Genomic DNA, 16,620 nt, shown 5'->3' with positions numbered 1-16,620 from the left:
TCATTTCCCCTAGTGAGGCCACCCCCCCTACAGTTAGAACACACCCAGGGAACATACTTAACCCCGCCCCCTAGTGTTAACCCCTTCACTGCCAGTGTCATTTTTATAGTAATCCAATGCATTTGTATAGCACTGATCGCTATAAAATTGCCAATGGTCCCAAAAATGTGTCAAAAGTGTCCAAAGTGTCCGCCATAATGTCGCAGTACCGGGAAAAAAAAAAACGCTGATCGCAGCTGTGCATTACTAGTAAAAAAAATATATCAATAAAAATGCCATAAAACTACCCCCTATTTTGTAAACACTATAACTTTTGCGCAAACCAATCAATAAACGTTTATTGCGATTTTTTTTACGGAAAATATGTAGAAGAATACGTATAGGCCTAAACTGAGGAAAAAAAATGTCTTTTTATATTTTTTGGGGGGATATTTATTATGGCAAAAATTATTAATTTTTTTCAAAATTGTCGCTCTATTTTTGTTTATAGCGCAAAAACTAAAAACCGCAGAGGTGATCAAATACCACCAAAAGAAAGCTCTATTTGTGGGAAAAAAGGACGCCATTTTTGTTTGGGAGCCACGTCGCACGACCGCGCAATTCTCAGTTAAAGCGACGCATTGACGAATCGCAAAAAGTGCTCTGGTCTTTGGGCAGCAATATGGTTCGGGGTTTCAGTGGTTAAAGGCTTCAATCATCTTATAATTTGGTTACTGAGATGTGTGTTTTTGTCTGGAGTCGTCTTTAATAAATCCAAAATGAAAACCAGCCCGGCCAGCTTCACAATCACATCGCACTTCATATCAACCCAAACATCTGCTACTGAAATATTCACAGTAATTACATTTTTTCACTGAAAATGAAACATTGTCGCAAAATGTAAATCAAGTCAGTTTTTTGTGTCACCAGGAAGCATACAATCTGAAAAATCTGTCTGTCCGGATGAAGAATTACCTTTGTATTCAGATTGAATCATAGAATTGGAAAAAAAAAAAATCTTCAATGAGCGATTTCACAATCACAGTCTAGAAGTTTTTTTTTCCTGTGTGGTTATATAGCTGTTTTTTTGTTTTTTTTGTGTGTGTACATTTTTTTAAAATGTAGTCACGTAGCACCTTACTAACCCTTGAGATTGTAAACTCGTATGCAATATTTAGGACTTGCATCTTTTCTCCTGTAGAGTGTCAGGCCCCATACACACCATAGAATCTATCCGCAGATAAATCCCATCAAATGGGTTTCTGCGGATAGATCCTATGGTGTGTACACTCCGTCGGATATTTATCCACTGATAAATCTCCCCTGGGATGGATTTCCAGCAGATGGATATTTGCTGACATGCTCAACAAATCCATCTGCTGCAATCGGATCCCACGGATGGATCCGCTGGTCTGTACAGACTCACCGGATCCATCCGTCCAAAGGGATTCCCCGCACGCGTCGTAATGATTTGACGCATGCGTCGAAATTCCTTATATGACAGCGTCGCGCCCGTCGCCGCGTCATAATGGCGGCGACGGCGCGACGCGTCATCGCCAGAGGATTTCCGCGCGGATTTCAATGCGATGGTGTGTACACGCTATCGCATAGAAATCTGCTGAAATCCTCGAGAGGATTTATCCGCGGATACGGTCCGCTGGACCGTATCCGCGGATAAATCCTCTCGTGTGTATGGGGCCTCAATGAGAGAGTATGAGTAAATTTATTGCGGCAAAACTGACTTTTTAATTTTTCCAGGAAAGATAACTTCTGAAAAATCTGTCTAAAAAGTTTCCTTTCAATTCAGATGTAATCATTCACAGAATTAGATACAAAAATAAAAAGGATTGCAATGAAGGATATCACAAGATTTCACAATCACAGCTTAGAATTTATTTTTCTGTATAGATATGCTTTTTTTTTTTTTTTTTTTATAAGATGTCTGCATTTGTTATTAATGTTGTCTAATTATCCTTTAGATTGTAAGCTCATATAGCCAGAACTTTTTTCCTTATTGTATCTTTTAAATTTACTGTGCCAAAATTTTCTTTGTCATTGGCAAAAAAAAAAACAATGTGATGTGCTAGATGTGGCATTACAATCAGCACAGCTTACTTGTGGAAATTAGCCCTTAAGTGAAAGTTAAGTTCTAATAAAAAAAAAATATGTTAATGAGCCCTTCAAACAAATGTCATTAATAAAAACTACTACTACTTTTTTAATTTTTAATTAAAAAAAGTTCTAATTAAAAAAAATGTGAATGACCCCTTAAAAGAAAGTAAAAAAAAGTTCTAATAAAAAAAAAAAAATATGTGAATGAGCCCTTAAAAGAAATTTCATTAAAAAAAATACTACTACTATTTTTTTTTATAAAAATAAAGTTCTTGCTGGTGTGAATTAGCCCTTAAAGGGGTTGTAAAGGTATGTTCATTTCCCTAAATAGCTTCCTTTACCATAGGCCCCTTTCAGACTGGGGTGGGAGCTGCGGTGGCGGTATAACGCCGCTAAAAATATCGCCGCTATACCGCCGGGATTGCCGCGGGAATCAGCCGCTAGCAGTGCGTTATTAACCCCCGCTAGCGGCCGATAAAGGGTTAATACCGCCCGCGATGCGCCTCTATAGGCGCATTGCGGGCGGTATTGCCGCGGTATTGCCGCGGTTTCCCATTGTTTTCAATGGGAAGGAGCGGTGAAGGGGCGGTATACATGCCGCTCCTCTCACCGCTCCAAAGATGCTGCTGACAGGAGATTTTTTTTCTTCCTCTTAACAATAAACAAAATACAGGACGAGAAGCAGAGTACTTTATTTGGACCTGGAGGGGGCCTCTGTGATGGACACAGAGAGGGCTTCTGTTAGAGAGTCTGTTAGATGTTCGGCGCCCCCACCTCTGCAGGCGCCTGGGTGCAATGCACCCTGTGCACCCTGCCTAGGATCGGCCCTGCCAGGGGGCACTTGCCGCCCCTTGCGGACGCCCATGGCTCTGGCTGTATGTTTAGGGTCGTTGTCCTGCTGGAAGGTGAACCTCCTCCCCAGTCTCAAGTCTTTTTCTTCTAGGATTGTCCTGTATTTGGCTCCATCCATCTTCCCATCAACTCTGACCAGCTTCCATGTCCCTGCTGAAGAAAAGCATCCTCACAACGTTTCACGGTGGGGATGGTGTGTTCAGGGTGATGTGCAGTGTTAGTTTTCCATCACACATAGCATTTTGCTTTTTGGTCAAAAAGTTTAATTTTGGTCTCCTCTGACCAGAGCACCTTCTTCCACATGTTTGCTGTGTCCCCCACATGGCTTCTCTCAAACTGGAAACAGGACTTCTTATGGCTTTTTTTCATCAATGTCTTTCTTCTTGCCACTCTTCCACAAAGGACAGATTTGTGGAGAGCACGACTAATAGTTGTCCTGTGGACAGATTCTCCCCCCTGAGCTGTGGATCTCTGCAGCTCCTCCAGAGTTACCATGGGCCTCTTGGCTGCTTCTCTGATGAATGCTCTACTTGCCCGGCCTATCAGTTTGGTGGACGGCCATGTCTTGGTAGGTTTGCAGTTGTGCCATACTCTTTCTATTTTCGGATGATGGATTGAACAGAGCTCCGTGACATGTTCAAAGCTTGGGGTATTTTTTTATATTCTAACCCTGCTTTTTACTTCTCCACAACTTTATCCCTGACCTGTCTGGTGTGTCTCTTGGCCTTCATGATGCTGTTCGTTCACTAAGGTTCTCTAACAAACCTCTGAGGGCTTCACAGAACAGCTGTATTTATACTGAGATTAAATTACGCACAGGTGGACTCTATTTACGAATTAGGTGACTTCTGGAGGCAATTGGTGCCACTAGATTTTAGTTAGGGGGATCAGAGAAAAGGGGGCTGAATAAATGCAAGCCACACTTTTCAGATTTTTTTTTATAAACCACCATTTAAAATTTTCCTTCCACATCACAATTATAGGGCCACTTTGTGTTGGTCTATCACATAAAATCCCAATAAAATACATTGAATTTTTTTTTGTAACATAACAAAATGTGGAAAATTTCAAGGGGTATGAATACTTTTTCAAAGCACTGTAGATGTGTCTGGTGTTCGTCTGTTATAAGAGAAATAAAAATGGGCCTCCCACTACAAACCTTCTTCTGAAAATGCTAATTTCTTGGCTGTCATGTTGATTTAACTACTCGCCGACCAGCAGCCGTCATTCTACGGCGGCAGGTCAGTCTCTTTTGCCTGACGAAGAGGTCCTGCGTGACCTCGAAACGTTGCTTTTTGGATCGCTATTATGCATTAAATTTTTGGACGTTTTTTCAATGATCCTTGGTGTGCTGGCGAATATGTGTACAGGTCAGTCTCCTGGGCGATAGCCCGTACAATAACGTCCGCTCTCTTAGCGGCCACTAGTGGCGCGTGCACGCCGCCTGAGGCGCGCGTGCACCCCCCGCTCGTCCGTGACTCCCGTGCGGGTGCCCGACGGGCGGGGATCGCCGCCGGGCACCCGCGATTGCTCATAACAGAGCGGGGACTGGGAGCTGTGTGTGTAAACACACAGCTCCCAGTCCTGTCAGGGGGAGAAATGCCTGACCGTCTGTTCATGCAATGTATGAACAGTGATCAGTCATTTCCCCTAGTGAGGCCACCCCCCCTACAGTTAGAACACACCCAGGGAACATACTTAACCCCGCCCCCTAGTGTTAACCCCTTCACTGCCAGTGTCATTTTTATAGTAATCCAATGCATTTGTATAGCACTGATCGCTATAAAATTGCCAATGGTCCCAAAAATGTGTCAAAAGTGTCCAAAGTGTCCGCCATAATGTCGCAGTACCGGGAAAAAAAAAAAACGCTGATCGCAGCTGTGCATTACTAGTAAAAAAAATATATCAATAAAAATGCCATAAAACTACCCCCTATTTTGTAAACACTATAACTTTTGCGCAAACCAATCAATAAACGTTTATTGCGATTTTTTTTACGGAAAATATGTAGAAGAATACGTATAGGCCTAAACTGAGGAAAAAAAATGTCTTTTTATATTTTTTGGGGGGATATTTATTATGGCAAAAATTATTAATTTTTTTCAAAATTGTCGCTCTATTTTTGTTTATAGCGCAAAAACTAAAAACCGCAGAGGTGATCAAATACCACCAAAAGAAAGCTCTATTTGTGGGAAAAAAGGACGCCATTTTTGTTTGGGAGCCACGTCGCACGACCGCGCAATTCTCAGTTAAAGCGACGCATTGACGAATCGCAAAAAGTGCTCTGGTCTTTGGGCAGCAATATGGTTCGGGGTTTCAGTGGTTAAAGGCTTCAATCATCTTATAATTTGGTTACTGAGATGTGTGTTTTTGTCTGGAGTCGTCTTTAATAAATCCAAAATGAAAACCAGCCCGGCCAGCTTCACAATCACATCGCACTTCATATCAACCCAAACATCTGCTACTGAAATATTCACAGTAATTACATTTTTTCACTGAAAATGAAACATTGTCGCAAAATGTAAATCAAGTCAGTTTTTTGTGTCACCAGGAAGCATACAATCTGAAAAATCTGTCTGTCCGGATGAAGAATTACCTTTGTATTCAGATTTAATCAGAGAATTAGAAAAAAAAAAAATCTTCAATGAGCGATTTCACAATCACAGTCTAGAAGTTTTTTTTCCTGTGTGGTTATATAGCTGTTTTTTTGTTTTTTTTGTGTGTGTACATTTTTTTAAAATGTAGTCACGTAGCATCTTACTAACCCTTGAGATTGTAAACTCGTATGCAATATTTAGGACTTGCATCTTTTCTCCTAGAGAGTGTCAATGAGAGAGGATGAGTAAATTTATTGCGGCAAAACTGACTTTCCTGACGCATTCATGGCAGCACACACTGGGTTGTGACTCCGCCCCCACAACCTGACAGGATTGGTTAGCTATAAATTCGAAGAGGAGACACCCGGCATCATTCTCTTTTTTTATCCTCACCTGACAGGACATGGACGTACAGCTTGCCTCCTACCGCTATCGCCCCAGCAGGTTCAGCCTCTCCTGTTTGGAAGTCCCCCCTGTACAGTCTCTAATAGAGCTATATGGGGGGATCCCCGCTCTGGTGGTCTCAGGGGCTAAATCCCGGCAAAATTCCTGGCATCACACAAGCTCTAAATGAGCTTAGAACTCTGGCAGTGGGTCTCCCTCTTTTTCCAGGTATTTGGCTAGCTGCCTTCTGTATGCCTTTTTTTCCACTATTTGACATGCCTTTATACATATATATATATGTGCCTATCTGCTGTGCCTGTTAGTATACATATGTAGGTGCCTGTTAATTGTGCCTGTTAACTTTGGGAAGTTCCTACCTCTTTCTTTCTCCTCAGGCTTGCTGGGCTGTGTTGTCCCATGCTTCCCCTCCACCACCGCGCTCCCCGTCCGCTCTGCGCATGCGCGCCGCACTCTGATGATGCGGCAGCCTCCCTCGCCCTCATCCAAAATGGCGTCCGGACACGCGCGGCGCTACTGCGCATGCGCGATAACGTCATCAGCGCCGCGACGGCGGCGCCGAATTTAAAAAATGTCATTTTTTGATTTTTTCCTTTTCCCAGCTGCTGCTCTGCCGTTTTTCCTGGAATTTTTTCCTGCAAGGTACCCAGCTCTTCTCCTCTGCCAGGCTCATCTCATTTATCTTTTTCCACCTCTTTTAACCATTTCTTTGCTTCTCCAGCTCCCATTTCTGCTGCTGTCTTCTCCATGGAGCCCACTGCCCTAGCAGACCACTACCAACAAACGAGGTATGGAGGCCATCATTTGACGGGTAAGTACTGAAGAGAAAAAAGAGAGCCGGCCACTGAACACTGCCTTTGTTTTGCAGTCCCACCAGGCCTAGAGACGCAAGCCCACGGCGCAGGGAGAGATCCAGGCATGTATCAAGCAGAAGGTCTCACAAGAGTCGGTCAAGATCATCCTCCCGTTACCACCGATCAAGGCATAGCCGATCACGCCACAGCCGTTCCCGTCGCAGCCGGTCCCACCGCAGACGGTCTCCCTCATCGCACCGTGAACATTATCATGCCCGTCCTGCAGCAAACGCCTGCTGGGTATGCGGTGCTACTGCCATGCCAGGAAAGCTAGCCTGTCACTCTTGCTTTAATGAAGCAACGAAGGAAAGGGAGATGGATGTTAGAGCCTCTTCTGACCGTCCAAGAGAGCCGGCACAAGAAGCAGCCTGGGCCGTGGCCCCTCTAGCCTGCGATGACCCCACTCCGGGAACCTCTTCGGCCTTTAGTCCGTATGCCCAGCTACCAGGAACCCTTCCCGATCCTGAGGAACAGGAGATGATATCAGGGTTTGATTTCAGCTTGGTCGAACCCTTTGCACGCTCGGTTAAGGAGGCCATTGGCTGGGAAGAACCAGTGGCAGATCCCCCGAAGGTGGGGAAATACTTCCCAGAATTAAGAAGGGACCCTGAACTGTTCCCCTTCATTGAGGAATTAGAGGACCTCATCAAAGACGAGTGGGAAAAACCAGACAAGCGGCCTGGTCTGTCCAATAAACTAGCTAAGTTATACCCGCTGAAGGAGCCTAAAGTCTCCCCCCTCATCAACGCCCCCATCGTTGATTCATCCCTAATGCGGCTCGCCAGGCATGTTACGCTGCCCATAGAAGACGCGGTCTCGTTCCGAGATGTCCTTGACCGCAAAATTGATTTGGAGCTAAAAAAGGCATATTCTACGGCAGGGGGAGCATGCAGACCAGCCATTACCACGGCAGCTGTCGCCAGAGCCATTTCCACATGGGCAGCCAATGCTGAAAAGGCCCTCCTGGAAGGTACCGATCAGGGGGAGGTGATTTCCACTTTACAGGAAATCAGACTGGCTGGCGACTTTGTGGCAGGGGCTTCAGTAGATGCGATTCGCTCCTCGGCTAGATCCATGTTAGCCTCAGTGATGGCCCGCAGAGCCTTATGGTTGAAACCCTGGGTCGCTGACACAACATCGAAGTCAAATTGGTGCAAGATACCATACGATGGCGCAAACCTGTTCGGCGCTAAATTGGACTCTGCGATCTCCAAGGTCACTGGAGGAAAATCAGGGCTTATTCCATCGGATAGGAGACCCAAACCTCAGAGGAATCCTACCTTCAGGCGCAATCTGCCTGAAAGATACAGGGAGGCCAGAACCTATCGCCCCGGCAGGGAGTTTAGGAGAGATTGGAGATCCACTCGCCCTCCCTTTACAAGGGCTCAGAAGACCAAGCCCGTCACCGCAGGGGACCAACCAAAGTCCTTTTGAAGCTTTGCCTGCCCACCCAGCTCAGGTGGGCGCCAGGCTCAGGGCTTTTGCACAAGTGTGGTTAGAGCACATAAAGGACCCATGGACCCTCTCTACGATCAGCCAGGGTCACAAGTGGAACTTTATGGGGGCATTGCCTCACACTGTCTTCCAACCCACCAAGATTCCATCTTCTCCGGACAAAAGGAAGCTTCTCGTTCAGTATATTTCAGAGCTGATTCTAAAGGGGGCAGTTATAGAAGTTCCTTCGCACCAAAGGGGCAGGGGATTCTATTCCCCTCTATTTTTGGTCCGAAAGAAGTCAGGGGACCTTCGGCCCGTTCTGGACCTCAAACGTCTCAACAGGAGAATTCAGATAGAAGCTTTCAAAATGGAAAGTCTCCAGTCTATCCTTCTGGCAGTAAATTTAGGGGATTGGATGCTGTCGGTGGATCTTTCCGACGCCTACCTCCATGTGCCAATCCATCCGGCGTTCCAGAAGTTTCTACGCTTTTCCATCAGCCAACAGCACTTCCAATTCCGATGCCTACCGTTCGGCATCTCTTCGGCACCCAGAACGTTCACAAAGGTCCTCCTACCTCTCGTAGCTCTCCTCAGGGAAAGGGGACTTCGCGTGCATCACTATCTGGACGACATCTTGCTCTTAGCAGCAAGCCAGGAGACTCTGCTCCTCCAGCGGGAGATCCTGATCGCTACCCTTCAGAATTTCGGCTGGCTGATCAATTGGCGGAAGAGCAGCCTTCAACCCTCACAGGTGATGATATTCCTTGGGGCAGAGTTGGACACCAAACAGAACAGGGTACAGCTGCCCCTGGAGAAGGTGGAACCTCTAGTTCAGAAGGTACGGAATCTACTGTCCTCCAAACTCGCGTCAGCCAGAACCTGCCTCAGCGTACTGGGCTCAATGTCCTCAACCATTCCCATGATGCAGTGGTCCCAGTGGAACATGAGAGCCTTCCAGAACTCCTTTCTAAGACAGTGGGACGGAGTTTCAATGCACCAACGCATCAGAATCTCCACTCAAGTGAAGCACGCTCTTGTGTGGTGGACATATCCTGCCAACCTCAGGAGATCCAGACCTATAGCTCCTCCGAGTCCAGAGATCGTGACCTCAGATGCCAGCGAAAAGGGCTGGGGAGCTCATTACCGGGACCAGACAGCCCAGGGACCGTGGCACTTCCCTGCCCGGGGCACAGTTTCGAACATTTTAGAGCTCCGAGCTGCGTTCCAGGCACTCTTAGCCTTCGCGCCTCTGCTACAAGGGAAGACCGCTTTAATCCGGATGGACAACAAGGTGGCGGTAGCTTATGTCCAAAGACAGGGCGGTACCCGAAGCCACACTCTATTAGAGGAGGTTCACCCCATAATGGAATGGGCACAGGCTCATCTATTAGACCTGAGAGCAGTTTACGTTCCAGCGGCACAGAACACGCTAGCCGACTTCCTGAGCAGGGAACTTCGTTCAAACAACGAGTGGTCTCTGAACCTCCGGGAGTTCTCCATTTTGACGGAGGCATGGGGGACTCCAGAGATCGACCTGGCCGCAACACCAGCGAATGCCAAATGCGTGAAATTTCTTTCCAGAGTTCCCTTTCCGACAGCAGAAGGGACAGATTGCCTTCTTCATCCATGGGACTTCAATCTGGGGTACATCTTCCCCCCAACTCCCTTGATAGCAAGGTTTCTATCTCGGCTCCGAAGGTCATCAGTCACAGTGATCGCGGTAATACCATTCTGGCCGAGGAGGCCGTGGTTCACGACTCTCCTGCAACTCAACACCCGACCTCCTATCCACCTTCCGGTCTCAGCAGACCTCCTTCACCAAGGTCAGCTCCTCCATCCGGCTCCGGACAGACTCCACTTGACAGCCTGGAGGTTGAGAGGGCTAGGCTTAGAGAACAAGGATGTTCCCAGGCAGTTATAGCAACCTTAATGCAGGCCAGGAAGGTCACCACGAACACTGTCTACACCAGAGTCTGGGAGAGATTCGCCCATTTGGCGCAACTCAAAGGTTGGAATCACGTCTCTCCGGATCCTTACCAAATCCTAGAATTTCTGCAAATAGGAATTGACAAAGGTCTGAGCTCAAGCACCCTGAAGGTGCAGATCTCCGCTCTGTCTGCCAAAACAGGCACTAGATGGGCCCTGCACCCCTTGATAATTCAGTTCATGAAGGCATGTATTAAAATTAGGCCGCCCAGGAGACCATCCTTTCCGGCTTGGGATCTTTCAGTAGTTCTGGAGGCGTTGTCCAATCCTCCCTTCTTCCCGCTCAACTCAATTTCCTTGTGGGACCTGACCCTAAAATTGTCCTTCCTCATTGCCATTGCTTCGGCTAGGAGAGTGTCGGAGCTGCAAGCTCTTATGTCAAAGGAACCATACTTAGTTTTCCTGTCCGACAGGGTGGTACTAAGGCCTTCGGATCGCTTCCTTCCCAAGGTTACTTCAGCCTTCCACTACGGCCAGGACATCGTCTTGCCATGCCTTTCTAACGAAGATGGTGAACCGCATGCCTTGGACATTAAGTCTGCAATTTCTAACTACCTATCAGCCACTATCCACCTTCGGTCAACAGACGCCCTCCTGATTATACCTCACGGAGCCAGACGAGGTCAGGCAGCCTCCTCTCGAACCATCGCCTCTTGGCTAGTTAAGGCCATCGAAAAAGCATATTCCACTCAACAGCTGGAGATCCCAGAAGGCATCAAAGCGCATTCAACTAGGGCAGTGGCTACCTCTTGGGCAGCATATTGTGGAGTCTCTTCAGAGACCATCTGCAGAGCAGCAACCTGGTCTTCCAGGCATACCTTTATCACCCACTACAGAGTGGACGCCGCTCTGTTGGCAACTTCCGAGTTTGGCAGATCTATCTTCAGGGCCAATTCTTCAGCTCTATAGGAAATAAAATACTTTTGCATTGAACCCGCCCGACTAGCGAGTTATTTCCCAGTGTGTGCTGCCATGAATGCGTCAGGAAAACGGAAAATTGTATACTCACCTTTCCGTAATTTTCCTTTCCTGACGCATCTTCATGGCAGCACACAACTGCCCACCCTGTTGTTCAATGATGATGATATTTACGGAGAATGATGCCGGGTGTCTCCTCTTCGAATTTATAGCTAACCAATCCTGTCAGGTTGTGGGGGCGGAGTCACAACCCAGTGTGTGCTGCCATGAAGATGCGTCAGGAAAGGAAAATTACGGAAAGGTGAGTATACAATTTTCCGTTTTTTAATTTTTCCAGGAAAGATATCTTCTGAAAAATCTGTCTAAAAAGTTTCCTTTCAATTCAGATGTAATCATTCACAGAATTAGATACACAAATAAAAAGGATTGCAATGAAGGATATCACAAGATTTCACAATCACAGCTTAGAATTTATTTTTCTGTATAGATATGCTTTTTTTTTTATAAGATGTCTGCATGTGTTATTAATGTTGTCTAATTATCCTTTAGATTGTAAGCTCATATAGCCAGAACTTTTTTCCTTATTGTATCTTTTAAATTTACTGTGCCAAAAATTTTTGTGATGTGCTAGATGTGGCATTACAATCAGCACAGCTTACTTGTGGAAATTAGCCCTTAAGTGAAATTTAAAAAAAAAGTTCTAATAAAAAAAAAATATGTTAATGAGCCCTTCAAACAAATGTCATTAATAAAAACTACTACTACTTTTTTAATTTTTAATTAAAAAAAGTTCTAATTAAAAAAAATGTGAATGACCCCTTAAAAGAAAGTTAAAAAAAGTTCTAATAAAAAAAAAAAAAATATGTGAATGAGCCCTTAAAAGAAATTTCATTAAAAAAAAATACTACTACTATTTTTTTTTATAAAAATAAAGTTCTTGCTGGTGTGAATTAGCCCTTAAAGGGGTTGTAAAGGTATGTTCATTTCCCTAAATAGCTTCCTTTACCATAGGCCCCTTTCAGACTGGGGTGGGAGCTGCGGTGGCGGTATAACGCCGCTAAAAATATCGCCGCTATACCGCCGGGATTGCCGCGGGAATCAGCCGCTAGCGGTGCGTTATTAACCCCCGCTAGCGGCCGATAAAGGGTTAATACCGCCCGCGATGCGCCTCTATAGGCGCATTGCGGGCGGTATTGCCGCGGTATTGCCGCGGTTTCCCATTGTTTTCAATGGGAAGGAGCGGTGAAGGGGCGGTATACATGCCGCTCCTCTCACCGCTCCAAAGATGCTGCTGACAGGAGATTTTTTTTGTCTCCCGCCAGCGCATCGCCTCAGTGTGAAAGCCCTCCGGCTTTCACATTGAGTCTGCAGTGAAGGAGTTTTTCAGGCGGGATAGTTACAGTATTTTTAGGGCTGTACCGCCTGAAAAACTCCTCAATGTGAAAGGGGCCTTAGTGCAGCCCTCCTTCACTTACCTCATCCTTCCATTTTGCTTTTAAATGTCCTTATTTCTTCTGTGAAATCCTCACTTCCTGTTCTTCTGTCTGTAACTACACACAGTAATGCAATGCTTTCTCCCTGGTGTGGAGAAAGCCTCTTGAGGGGGGAGGGGGCGAGCAGGAGTGTCAGGACGCCCACTAACACACAGCTCCTTTCTCTATCTGCAAAGTAGATGTCTTGCCTGCTCGCCCCCTCCCCCCTCAAGAGGCTTTCTCCACACCAGGGAGAAAGCATTGCATTACTGTGTGTAGTTACAGACAGAAGAACAGGAAGTGAGGATTTCTCAGAAGAAATAAGGACATTTAAAAGCAAAATGGAAGGATGAGGTAAGTGAAGGAGGACTGCACTAAGGAAGCTATTTAGGGGGGGGGGATTACCTTTACAACCCCTTTAAGTAAAATAAAACTACTACTACTACTTTTTGGAATTTTTTATTTAAAAAAAAAAGTTCTATTAAAAAAAAAAATATATGTGAATGGGCTCTTAAAAGAAATTTCATAAAAAAACTACTACTACTACTACTTTTGAATTTTTTTTTATTTGAAAAAAAGTTCTTGCTGGTGTGAATTAGCCCTTAAGTGAAGTGTAAAAAAAAGTTCTACTACTACTGCTTTTTAAATTAAGGGATGTGTTTTGGGGGATACATTCAGTGTAGTTTATAAGTTTATTTTATTTAGTGTTCTTTGTGGGGTTTTTTGTTATTATTGTGTCTATGTGGGTGCAGCGTGGTTACGGCAGCAATAACGCACACAGGCCAACTGGGATGAAGAACTTGTGCTCAAATTATACAAAGACAATTCACAATAAACCCAACTGTCCAACTGTGTGTAGAGAGCAGGATTCAACCGAACTGACGGCGCCTGTTATGAGGGGAGTAGTGCAGCCTGGCCGTCTTGTGCCCAAGTAGGAAGATATCCAGAGAAGTTGCGAGCCCTAAGCTTTGCCTCCCCAACAGAAATCTTTCCCTCCCACTAGTCCTGTCCCTACCAGACCTGGTACCTGTCCCTACTCTACCCACATGCAAAATTGCAAGTGTGGGAGCCAGCGCCTTAAATAGGCTCTGGCGGACCTTTCACCCGCCCTCCAGTGACATCCAAGGAAATGGAGATTATCCAAAATCTTGCGAGAAGACAACCCAGCACAGTGTAGAATACTCAACATTCCCCGGGATCTTGTTGGGAGAGTGGTGATGTCACCCTCGCCTTTTCCCACACTTTTGTTTATTTTTTTATTTTTTTTTGAAGCAGTAATATTTTTGTATGGGGGTGCCCCTAAGTGGACCTTAATTTTCTAAAACATTTGCATCTGTCACGTAAAATAAAATTTACTGATGTCACGTAAAATAAAATTTACCGATGTCACGTAAAGTGGGCAGCGAGGATTCTGGGATTTGATATATCTGGGCAGTCCAGGTCACATTTACTCCCATACGAGTAGACGTCAAACACTCAACGTGGATAGTGGAATCATCACATAGGGGTACGGTACCCTCGCCTCCGAACGTGGTCACCTGTCCCAGAGAGAACAGACACAGAGAGTAGAGGAATACAATCATCAGACACTATTCAATTACATAGAGACTTGCTTTAATTATGGTAAAAAAAAAATAGATTTATATATAAACGGAATAACTCAAATCTGGCCTTGCGTTATAAATTTCCTAAAACAGAACTAAATCTCAAATCAGCATTAACCATTTTTAATCCTTATAGTGGAGGTTCACCCAAAAACTCAATTTTTAACATTAGATTGATGCTCATTTTGTCTAGGGGAATCGGGTGTTTTTTTTTAAATCGAAGCCGTACTTACCGTTTTAGAGAGCGATCTTCTCCGCCGCTTCCGGGTATGGGCTGCGGGACTGGGCGTTCCTATTTGATTGACAGGCTTCCGACAGGCTTCCGACGGTCGCATACAGCGTGTCACGATTTTCCGAAAGTAGCCGAACGTCGGTGCGCAGGCGCCGTATAGAGCCGCACCGACGTTCGGCTTCTTTCGGCTACTCATGACGCGATGGATGCGACTGTCAGAGGCCTGTCGGAAGCCTGTCAATCAAATAGGAACGCCCAGTCCCGAAGACCATACCCGGAAGCGGCAGAGAAGATCACTCTCTAAAACGGTAAGTACTGCTTCGATTTAAAAAAAACTACCCGATTCCCCTTGACAAAATGAGCCTCAATCTAATGTTAAAAATTGTTTTTCGGGTGAACTCCCACTTTAATCTACTAGCTTTAGTAAATAGATTGGAAGGTATATTATATTTACATGTAGCTCCGGAAAGGTTTAACACCCCCCTTCCCCCCTTCATGACCAGGCCATTTTTTGAGACTGTCTTTAACTGACATTTGCGCGGTCGTGCGACACTTTACCTAAATAAAAATGTTGTCCATTTTTTCCCACAAATAGAGCTTTCTTTGGTGGTATCTGAACACCTCTGTGGTTTTTATTTTTTGTGTTGGAAAAAAAAAATATCGAAAATTTTGAAAAAAAAAATTATGTTTTACTTTCTGCTATAAGACACACTCAATAAAAAGAAAACGAATTTCTTCATCAATTTAGCCCAATATGTATTCTGCTATGTGTTTTTGGTAAAAAAAAAAAAGTAAAAGAATACCAATAAGCGTATATTGATTGGTTTGCACAAAAGTTATAGCGTCTACAAACATTGGGATATTTTTCTTTATTTTTTCTTAATTCTTTTTTTTTTCTACTAATGACGGTGATCAGTGACTTATATTGTGATATTGCGATATTGTGGCGAACAAATCAGATACTAATTGACACTTTTTGGGGACACAAATACAGTGATCATTGATAAAAAATATGTACTGTCACTGTATTAATGACACTGGCAGGGAAGGGGGTAACATCAGGGGCAATCAAAGGGTTAAATGTGTTCCTAGGCAGTGTGGGAGGGGTGCTTTGACTGGGGGAAGATAGAGATCTGTGTTCCTACTTAGCTTAAACACAGAATCAGTACCTTCCCCTCGCACAGAATGGCAATATGTCCAATCACACGCATGCACCACAGGCCAGGAAGTGTCAGATCACGTACTAGGTATGTGGATTGAGATCTGGTGAGTGTGGAGGCCATTGGAGTACAGTGACCTCATTGTCCAGTACTCTGGTAGGCCGTGGCATTTAAACGATGCTCAATTGATACTAAGGGGCCCAAAGTGTGCCACGAAAATATCCCCCACACCATTACACCACCACCAGTCTGGACCGGTGATACAAGGCATTCATGCTGTTTACGCCCAAATTGTGACCCGACCATCTGAATGTTACAGCTGTAATCGAGACCCATCAGACCAGGCAACAGGCTAATCATCTGTGTGAATTGTAGCCTCAGTTTCCTGTTTTTAGCTGACAGGAGTGGCAACCGATGTGGTCTTCTGCTGCTGTAGACCATCTGCTTTAAGGTTCAATGTGTTGTGCATTCAGAGATGATATTCTGCATACCTTGGTTGTAACGAGTGGTTATTTGAGTTACAGTTTTTGAAATACTCAGACCAGCCCGTCTGGCACCAACAACCATGCCACGTTCAAAGTCACCTAAATCTCCTAAATCTCCTTTCTTCCCCATTCTGATGCTTGGTTTAAACTTCAGCAAGTCATCTTTACCACATCTAGATGACTAAATGCATTGAGTTGCTGCCTTGTGATTGGCTGAATAGCAATGTGTGCTACCAATCAATTAAACGAGTGGCCTAATAAGGTGGCCGGTGAGTGTGTAGGAAAATAGCACAAACTCCTCCCTATAAAAAATGGACAACGTTGTCCACAATGATGCTAATGAGTTGACCATACACAGGGGATAGGGGGGTTGACTAAAGCTACACTTATCCTTTAAATATCCAGCAATGGACAATAGAAGATTCATTTTATTTTCTAAAATTTCCCTGCTAGTGTTTGGTTGGATGTTCTGTCCCGCTTTACACTTCTATGAATTAAGACCATAGTGTTATTTCTGTAGAGGAAGTGAA

The 16,620-nt window shown here is 44.9% G+C and overlaps 1 protein-coding gene across 1 annotated transcript in view; it reads right to left on the bottom strand.

Moving 5' to 3' along the window:
- Positions 1-16,620, bottom strand: part of TG (thyroglobulin) — a 426,102-nt gene that overhangs the window by 322,714 nt on the left and 86,768 nt on the right. Inside the window, exon 19 of the mRNA XM_040354673.1 lies at positions 13,991-14,147. Coding sequence (XP_040210607.1) covers positions 13,991-14,147 — 157 coding nt within the window. The remainder of the gene's footprint in view (positions 1-13,990; positions 14,148-16,620) is intronic.

The sequence above is a fragment of the Rana temporaria genome, chromosome 5 (assembly GCF_905171775.1).
Source record: "Rana temporaria chromosome 5, aRanTem1.1, whole genome shotgun sequence".
Taxonomy (NCBI): Eukaryota; Metazoa; Chordata; class Amphibia; order Anura; family Ranidae; genus Rana; species Rana temporaria.
Note: the sequence above shows the minus strand (reverse complement) of the source record. Positions and strands in the feature narration are given on the sequence as shown.